Genomic DNA, 9,561 nt, shown 5'->3' with positions numbered 1-9,561 from the left:
GATGTCCATCGACAGATGGACATCTTGGCTCTTTCCACAGTTTGGCTATTGTGGACATTGCTGCTATAAACATTGGGGTGCACGTACCCCTTTGGATCCCTACATCTGTATCTCTGGGGTAAATACCCAGTAGTGCAATTGCTGGATCGTATGGTAGCTCTATTTTCAAGTGTTTGAGGAACCTCCATACTGTTTTCCAGAGTGGCTGCACCAGCTTGCATTCCCACCAACAGGGTAGGAGGGTTCCCCTTTCTCCGCATCCCCGCCAACATCTGTCGTTTCCTGACTTGTGAATTCAAGCCATTCTGACGGGTGTGAGGTGGTATCTCATGAGGTTTTGATTTGGATTTCCTGATTACGAGCGATGTTGAGCACTTTTTCATGTGTCTGTTGGCCATTTGGATGATGACGGGGCATCTTAAAGAACTAAACCGAGTTGAGGATCTTGAATCTACCTGTAGGGTGAACACTGGTTGGGGTTCTGGCCACCTCATATAGTTCCTCTTTTTTTCTTTGGTACTCATTTCTAGATCCCACGGTGGGATGTCAACAGATTTGAGCCAGTGAGACGGGGGCCAAAGTCTCTCATCTGAACTTTTTGATGAAAGGAAATTCTCTTTTCTATCAGTCTGGAGCAACTGTAGCCATCCTGCTACCCTATGGAGCCTCAGAATAGGGTCAATACAGGGAAGAGACCATTCAAAGATGGAGAAAGACCAAGTCCTATGACCTCATTCAGCTCCTGAATCAGGCTGCTCTTGAATTTTCTGAGCTACTTTATTTTTTTTTGGTAAAGATTTTATTTATTTATTTGACAGAGAGAGAGAATGCGAGCACAAGCAGGGGGAGTGGGAGAGGGAGAAGCAGGCTCCCCACTGAGCTGGGAGCCCGATGCGGGGCTCGATCCCAGGACCGCGGGATCATGACCTGAGCCGAAGGCGGACGCTTCACCAACTGAGCCACCCAGGCGCCCTCCGAGCTACTTTAAATGGAGGTTTTGATCACTTGCAACTTAAAAAGTTGTAGTTAATGTAACTTACTAGGAACCTCTGCCTGTCAAATCTCACAGCTAAGGGAAAAGAATACTAGAAAGAAAAAAACCAGATCATCAGGAAATGTGATAATTGAGTAAATAATAAAAATAAAGACTCATCTGGTTAGTTGGATTCTATATATGATCAAAAAGTCCATGTGGCTATGAAACAGAGTACCTGGAACCGGGAGGAGAAGTCTAAGGGGCTGACCCTTGCCTGCTGTATCTGGAAACCATCGCTGAACTGAGAACTTACAAGGACAGGCGGGTAGAGAGTGCCAACAGAGAAAACGTTACAAACTGAGCTCTACTCATTCATGATAAGAAAGGACGCTCTTGGACCCAGGGCAGAAGGCCTAACAGGAAAGAGAAGATGAACGGGAATATTCCTAGGATCTCAAAGGCAGGGGTCTTATCTTATCTGGTCTTTTTTAAAAATATTGATTTACTTATTTGAGAGAGAGAGAGAGAGGACACATGCAGGAGGGGCAAAGGGAGAAGGAAAGAGAATCTCAAGCAGACTCTGTGCTGAGCACAGAGCCCGACCCTGGGCTTGATCTCATGACCCTGAGATCATGACCTGAGCTGAAACCAAGAGTGGGATGCATCCACTGACTACACCACCTAGGCACCCCTCATCCGGTCTTTTTATACCCACTGTCCTCTGTAGGGTCTGGCATATAGGAAGAAAAAGTGATAAGTAGGCTCAGGGTTGGATTTTTGAGGGCTTTGAGTGATAGGAAAATAATGAATATGAACTTGCTATGAAATGAAAAGCTACCCATTCATTTACTCAAAGAATATTTATTGAGCATCTACTACATGCTAGTCCTGCTCTAGATGCTGGGAAAGTACATCAGTGAAGAAGTCAGACAAGGATTCTTGATCTAATGAAGTTTATATTTTAGGGGAGAGACAGTCAATAAACAAAACATTCTGCAAAAAAATAAATAAAGCAGGTGAGAGGATCAGGAGTGTGCACTGGAGAGATTATAATGATAAACGGAGTGATTGGTGTAGGCTTCATTGACAAGTAACATTTAAACAAAGATGGGAAGATAGGGAGAATACTGTGCAGATCCTTGGGGGAAGTATATTATAGACAGAAAGAACAGCCAGTGCAAATGCCCTATGGGAGCCTGCCTAGTGTGATCAAGGAGCACTGTGGAGGTCCGTGAAGCTAGAACTGGGTGAGCAAGAACAGCAGTGGTCAGTAAAAGGGGATGGACCTCATGTAGCCCTGCCTATGGGACTCTGATTTTTAATCTCAGAGGAATGGAAATCATGGAAGGGTTTTGAGCGAAGGGAGTAAAATAGTCTGCCATCTTTTTTTAGTAGAATCACTCCAGCTGCTGTGTTAAGAATAGACTGGAGGAGCCAAAAGTGAAAAGGGGGGATGCGTTAGCAAGTCATTGCTATAATACAGAAGACAATGGCTTGGCACCTGGGGTAATGGAGGAGATAGCAAGAGAGGGTTTGGTTCTATGTACATTTTGAAGGCTCAGCCAATATGATTTCTTAATGGATTTGTTGTGGGCTTGTGAGGCCAAAAAGAGGCGTCAGGATGACTCCAAGGTTTGGGACTTGGGGAGCAGGAAGAACAGAGCTGCCATAAACTGATGTGGGGAAGAAGAGTCCATTCCTGAGGGAAGACCGGGAATGTGTTTTCGGACACCTTAGAATCTGATACACCTGTTAGACTTCTAAAAGGGGACATTGAGTAGGTAGTTGGTTAAGGTAGTTGGGAATTCAGAGAAGCAAAGCCTAGAGATAATAAATGCAGTCCAATCCAGATGGTCTGTGAAACTCTGCAGGTGAACCAGTGCTTCCGAGGAACTGAGATTCGATAGAGAAGACAGGGTGTCCAAGGAGTGAGCCCCAGGGCTCTCCAATGTTAGGAAGCTGGGAGGAAGAGGGAGTACCATTAATGGAAAGGAGGGGCCATTGTGATTGACAGGTGGAAACCCAGAAGACTGGCATCCTGGAAACCAAGTGAAGAAAGGGGCTTCTGGGAGGAGCGGGTCATCACGAGCTGTGCCGAATGCCGTGCACAGGCCAAGAAGAAGACTGATAAAGGGTCATGCGATTTAGCCAAGTCGAGGTCACTGGCGACGTTGACAAGTCTTTTACTTTCTCTTCCATGCAATGTGGGGGTGGCTGTCAGATGAAACAGGAAAAGAAAGGGGCACAGCAAGGCAGGTACATCTTCTAGATGTTTTGCTGTAGAGGGGGCCTCTTCTGTGGGATGATAGTTGGCGGGAGGAACGAGGATTTTGTTTGACGGGAATTAGCTAGTGGGGAAGGGAAAAAAAAAGAATGTAGGAGTGAGGAAAGAATTGTTGGCGCGATCTCTTTAAGGAGATGAGAACAGGTGGAGTTCAGAGCAAAAGTGGCAGTTTTGAGTCTTGGGGTTGCCACCAGATGACAGCAGACAGTCCACCTGTAGCCACGGGAGGGATGGTGGGGGAGCATGAGCATGGGTATTGGCAGCATGGGATGGATGTAAGCATTTGTGGAAGTTTTAGTCCATTATTTCCATTTCTAAAACCCAAGGAAGAAGCAAAAGTATCACAGAGTGAGGCTGATAGACATTTTGGACATTTGAGGGGCACAAAAGTGTGTAATAGTGGTCTAGAAAAGCAAGAAAATGATGGGAAGTTTGGGGTGTCAGCTGGGAAACAAAAGGCCTATCACAGGTTCAGGGTCATGAATTTAAAGCAAAGCCGGCTGGTTTTTCTCGGCCCCACGGGCTTCAAGGGTGCAGATGTGGAACAGACAGAGGGTTGGATCTCATCAGAATAATGGTTTTGCCAAATGAATACGACAAAGCAAGCAGAAGCCAGTGAGTCAGGAGCATAGGCAAGGGAATGATGATGATGCACCCAAGCTGGGTGGGGGAGAGCACATGGGTTCAGAGTCAGACAGCGGGAAGGTGGCAGGACGGATGGGTCAGAGGCTTGGGGTAGTGGGACGTTGGGGGATGTGAGCTGGAAGACACACGTCGTGGTCAGAGAAAGAGGCGCATAAAACTGGATCACGAGGGGGTGGTCTGGTAGTGCGAGGTCTGGGAATGGCCACGGGAAGGTAGGGAGGGGGACAAGATCGCTGGGGGGGGGGAAGGTTCAAGGACCCTAGAGGCCAGCTTATCGGAAAGATCGTTCACGTGTCTAATGAAGTAGCCATGTGTTAAGGCAGGAGGGATGTTGGAAAGAGCCCCAGTGAGCCGGGGACAGCGCCATCAGCACGTGACACAGCAATGAGGGGAGAGGGTGGCTTTGTCTGGTGACATAAGATCCAAACTGAGGTTTTCCAACATGGATCGAGGAGCGAGGACCCCCGTCCCAGCTCCAGGCTCAGAGACAGAAGGGCTGTGGGGGAATACAGCTCTCCTCCAGGGAGAGCAGTGATGGGTCAGGGCAAGATGATCAGGATGGGCCAGAGAAGGGAGGACGCTTTTAAGTAGGGTAGGTGACAATAATGCTTGTCCCTTAGGGCATGCCTACAGCCTAGCACACCATTGCAGGTGCCCTAATATATTCCTTCTAAATTTCAGGACAATCCTGCTGACAGGTCACAAGACACTGATGCATTTCACAGAACCAGGATGCGAACTCAGGCCCAGTTTCCACATCCCATGCTCCCCCCCCAGAAACACAAAACTTTGAAACGGCATCCAAGTCCCAGAGCTCTAAGAAAATAACCTGGCAGCAGCGAATGACGCGGCTGGGAGGAGGAAGACACGCAGAAGAGGGGTCTAGTCCCTAAGTTTTGTCAATTCTGAGAAACATCTCTTGGATGCATTTTTTAAAACCCTGTACTAGTGTAAGGAGATGATGTTGAAATTTATAGCTTCTTCCCCTCACTGACATCGCACCCCGCCCCCCGCAAACACGGGAGGACTTTTCTCAGTCACGTGGGCTCCTCTGGCTGAGCGCTGTTGAGTGGGGTGTGGGAGGATGACGGGAGCCAAGCTGGTCCACAGAGAGAGGAGAGTGGGCAGAGCACTGGGCCGGGAAAGGGGGGCTGAGGGGGCAGCAGGGGAACAGGGGGCTGAAGCAGCACAATCAGCTTTAGGGTGTGTAAAAGAAGTAGATGGGAGATGCTGTTGGAGGCTTTGAGAAATCCTAAGGCCTGAAGGTATTCTAAAAATAATTTTGGGGGCGCCTGGGTGGTTCAGTCGGTTGAGCATCTCGAGTCTCGGTTTCAGCTCGAGGCATGATCCCAGGGTCTTGGGACCTCGAGCCCCGCATCGGGCTCCCTGCTCAGTGGGAAGACAGCTTGAGATTCTCTGTCTGTCTGTCTCTAAAATAAATAAATAAATCTTTAAAAAAAAAAAAAAGTGTTCTACCTACCCCTGTACCTCAGTTACCTCATTTCTCGGGCCTGTGGATTACTCTGTTAATGAGTGCTCCTTCCTTCCTTCTTCCCTCCCTCCCTTCTCTTTTTAGCAGAAATGGTAGCATACTGTACTATAATTCTGCATCTTTTAAAAAAAATTATCTTAAATTGCAGCATTATTCACAATAGCCAAGAGGTGAAAGCAACCTACACATCCATCCATGGATGAATGGATAAACAAAATGTGGTGTATACACATACAATGGAATAGTACTGAGCCTTAGGAAGGAAAATAATTCTGTTCACATGGTACAAGCCTGGATGAACCTTGAGGACATGATGCGAAATGAAATAAGCCAGTTACAAAAAGACACCTACTGCATGATTCCATTTATATGAGGTACCCAGAGCAGTCAAGTTCACAGGAACAGGAAGTAGAATGATGGGTGCAGGGACCTGAGGAAAGGTGGAGTTAGGGAGTTGTCTAGTGGGTATAGACTAAGTCATGCAGGATGGTGGGGGCTCCTGAGGACTCGCTGCACAACAGTGTGTGTGGTTGGCAACTGGACCCTTGGAAATGGTTGGGAGAGTGAATTTTATCGGCTGTGGGGTCTTGTTTTGGTTTGGTTTGGTTTTTTGCCACAATAAATACAAATTATCTTAAGGACTGTTCCATGGCAATCATTCCTTTTAATTATAGATGGACCTTAATTCATTTACCCAGTCCCCTATGGATAAACATTCAGTTTGTTTCCAGTCTCTTTTAATGCACCAATGAACATTCTGGAACACTTGAGGGTTTGAACTATTTTTTAAATTACTTTCGCTTGCTGGATACATGTCCTTGGGCGGTGACGCAACTCTGAGATGGGGCTGCCATTCCCCACACATACTAAGTGTATTTCTGTGTCCAAACCTTTGTTCAATCTGCTCCTAGGACCTTGAAAGTTACCTTGATGTCTATGTCCCCTAATCCTTCTTCTACTACACGCATGTCTCTATCCTCTGAACACAATGCCACTTCCTTCTATCATCATCATTCATGAGGGGATGTGATCCAAGCTTGGACCTCTGCAGTGATGGTGCTCAGACAATGCGTGGCTTTACCACTGCAGTTGTTAAAAGATTGAAATACATCCCTGTCTACTGAGAACCCTAGCTTCTCTGGGCTCACCTCCCCCCACCCAGGGCGACTCTGTTACCACCTGCCCCTTTCCTGGATTTCCCCCTCCCCCGGGCTTTCTGATAAAGCGACTAAAGGACTAATAATATCTGGCCCAGCAGGGAGCCTCCAGGACCTGGCTCCAGCGCTGTGGCCAACTTTAAGTGAGTTCTACCTCCACCCCAGTCATAGGACTTTTAAATATTTTATACATAGAATTGCATGGGTGGGATCTTGTCTTCTATTTCTTCGGTATTCCCGATAGCCTCTATCACACAAAACGTCATATAACCAGTACTCCGTTAATACTTGTTTTGTAAGCTGCAGGATCCAGGGCATCAAGCCTCCCGAAACACACACACACTCATCTTACAGGGAAGTTTACTCCCCTTCCAGAAAGGTCTAAATGTCCCAAGAATCTCGCCTGGAGCACCTTCTCTGAAACCTCCGGCACTCTCCAAGCTTGGGCTGCAGTGTCACAGAGGTACGCTCTAACCCACATCTCCGGAGATCTTCCTCCCTGAGCTCCGGGCAGACTCCTCCAAACGCCTGTTGGACATTTCCAACCGGATGCCTCAATTTCTTATCTTGGCACAGGGCTGACACTGGGTACATGGTTTTGTGATTTATGAATGAGATGAAATCAAAACCAAACCACCTCTCCCTTTAACTCCCCTCCGTAGGTAAGCACTGTGGATAGTCTTCCACCTCCGTTGCCTCGCTGACCCCAGAGAGTTGCCCCCTTGTTCACCACTGCCTGTCTTCCCCAGCGCCAGTTTACGGAGGGATTAAGAGATAGGGCGCCCTACAGAATGGTCGGGACCCACCAGGCACCCTTCAGACTCCAACCTCCTCCTGACTTTGGCTTGTCCCCAGACCAGGGCGGACGCAAGTCAGGGCCCTTTAAGCTTCTCACTGTGACCTGGCCCCTCCTCAGCTTGTCCCAGCTCGCCCCCACATCTCAGGTGTGCTCTGGGCTTAGTTCCCATCCCCTCCGGCCCCGCCCCTCTCCGCCCCGTCCTCCCCTCCCCCTCCGCAGCGGCTGCCCGCGCAGGGCTTCCGGGCCACCTGCCCACCCTCACCTCGGAGAACAGCGCGGCCAGGTGCTCCAGAGGGGCGGCGGGCACGTCCCCGCACAGCACGGCGCCGCGGAGGCTGCGGGGCCCTGGCGGCTCGGGCCCGGTGCGCAGGAAGAAAAGCCCCTTGGCGCGAGGCGAGCCGGCCTCGGGCCCCGCGTCCAGCCCGGGTCGCACCGCCAGGCCCCCGGGCCCGGGCCGCACCACCAGCAGCGGGCTCGGGCCCCCCGCAGCATCACTGCCCAGGAAGGCGTGCAGCAGCCGCTCCGCCTCGGCCGTGCCGGCGCAGCGCTCCCAGGCGCCGACGGCCGGCCGCAGGCTCCGGGCCACGTAGGCCCCCAGGAGTCGCAGGCGCGGGTCGGAGGCGCGGGGCTCCGGGTCGGCGTCCTCCGCGCCCGGCATCGCGCGCTGCCGCCCGCCGCAGCCGTTTCCCTGGCGACGCGGACGCGGCCGGGACTCCCGCCTCCGCTCCCCTCCTATTGGGCACGAGTCTCCTGGCCCCGCCCCTCCCAGCCCCGCGAGGTAGGAGAGGGACGCCGAGGGCAAGGGGCGGGGTCGTGTCGCTGTTGCTAGGAAACCGGCCGCAGCTCCTATACAATGCCAGGTCTCTGGGATTGCAGGTGCTCACGGGTGACGGTCCAGTGCAATGGTTCATTGACGGGCTGCGTGGAGCGGAGGGCAAGGAGAGAAATGCTGTGAAGGGTTCTGCTGGCTAAGGTCAGATTAAATTCTTTTTTTTTTTCCTAAGATTTTATTTATTTATTTGACAGAGAGAGACTGCGAGAGAGGGAACGCAAGCAGGGGGAGTGGGAGAGGGAGAAGCAGGCTTCCCGCGGAGCAGGAACCCCGATGTGGGACTCGATCCCAGGACCCTGGGATCATGACCTGAGCCGAAGGCAGACGCTTAACCGACTGAACCACCCAGGCGACCCCCCACTTTTTTTTTTAAAAGATTTTGTTTAGTTCAGATTAAATTCTTGAGAGGACTCCAGACACTGCAAATATAATGGTTCTCGCACCTACTCCCCAAATGTGTAATTCAAACTCGAAAACTATGTCGAATCATAAAACAGATGTAAACGATTTCAGTAAAGTTTTTAATTTCTTTTCCGTGATAACTTAAATACTTTAGAACGGTGTTTATGTGACTACTGAGCAATTTGAAATATGCTGGTGCGGCTGAAGAACTGAATTTTTAAATTTAATTTACGATTTAATATTAAATTATAATTTAATTTTAGCTCAGTTTCAGAATTTCAGTATCCATTACTAAAAAATAAATAAATAAAAGGGTTTTTTTTAGTGTCCTGTTTCGTTCCTGCCTTAAGTGGGTGCTCAATCTGACAAACGGGGACTCAAACTCTGAGATTACTTTGATTTCCATCAGTATGGTCCCAATCGGTTCTTCTTAGGTGCACACAAGTGCTTTTAAATATACAGGATGTTCAGAGTCTGCAATATACCTGATCTTATCTTCAAAAAAGGATAAAGTGAAGCACGTTTCCTGACCTCAGAAATTATTTGTCTCCTGCTGGATCCCTCTTCATTACAGGGCTATAGATAGCTTGGCCCTTTGCATTGCATGTGAGGGGAGAATGGGGCAAGAACAGGGACAGCCTGGCAGCATGAGGCCCCCAGGTCTGAAATGAGCTCCTCCTCTGCCTACCACCCCGATTTTAGTCACCAACCAGAAACTGCAGAATTTCTGGTAAAAAAGAATGTTTGTAACGGGCTTCAAAGGAACATTAACAAAACTTATCAAAGGCAACTCAAGCTAACAAGAGCCCCTCAGGAAAAGCTGGTAGCTAAAAAGTAAAATGATTGATTTCATAATAACCAGGGCACAGGAGGTGCTATGATGAAAAATGTTCACAATAAAAAACAAACAAAAAAAAAACCAAAAAAAACAAAAAAATGTTCACAATAGAAAAGGAATCTTTATGTTTGTAAAG

The 9,561-nt window shown here is 49.0% G+C and overlaps 1 protein-coding gene across 1 annotated transcript in view; it reads right to left on the bottom strand.

The window, feature by feature from the left end:
- Positions 1–8,011, bottom strand: part of DNAH9 (dynein axonemal heavy chain 9) — a 206,620-nt gene extending 198,609 nt beyond the window's left edge. Inside the window, exon 1 of the mRNA XM_073881496.1 lies at positions 7,616–8,011. Coding sequence (XP_073737597.1) covers positions 7,616–8,011 — 396 coding nt within the window. The remainder of the gene's footprint in view (positions 1–7,615) is intronic.
- Between the last annotated feature and the right edge of the window lie 1,550 nt (positions 8,012–9,561).

This window comes from Callorhinus ursinus, unplaced genomic scaffold (assembly GCF_003265705.2).
Source record: "Callorhinus ursinus isolate GAN/ISIS: 27379988/994484 unplaced genomic scaffold, GSC_fseal_2.0 scaffold43, whole genome shotgun sequence".
In the NCBI taxonomy this organism is placed as follows: Eukaryota; Metazoa; Chordata; class Mammalia; order Carnivora; family Otariidae; genus Callorhinus; species Callorhinus ursinus.
The sequence above is the reverse complement of the archived record's forward strand: the minus strand, read 5'-3'. Positions and strand labels throughout refer to the sequence as shown.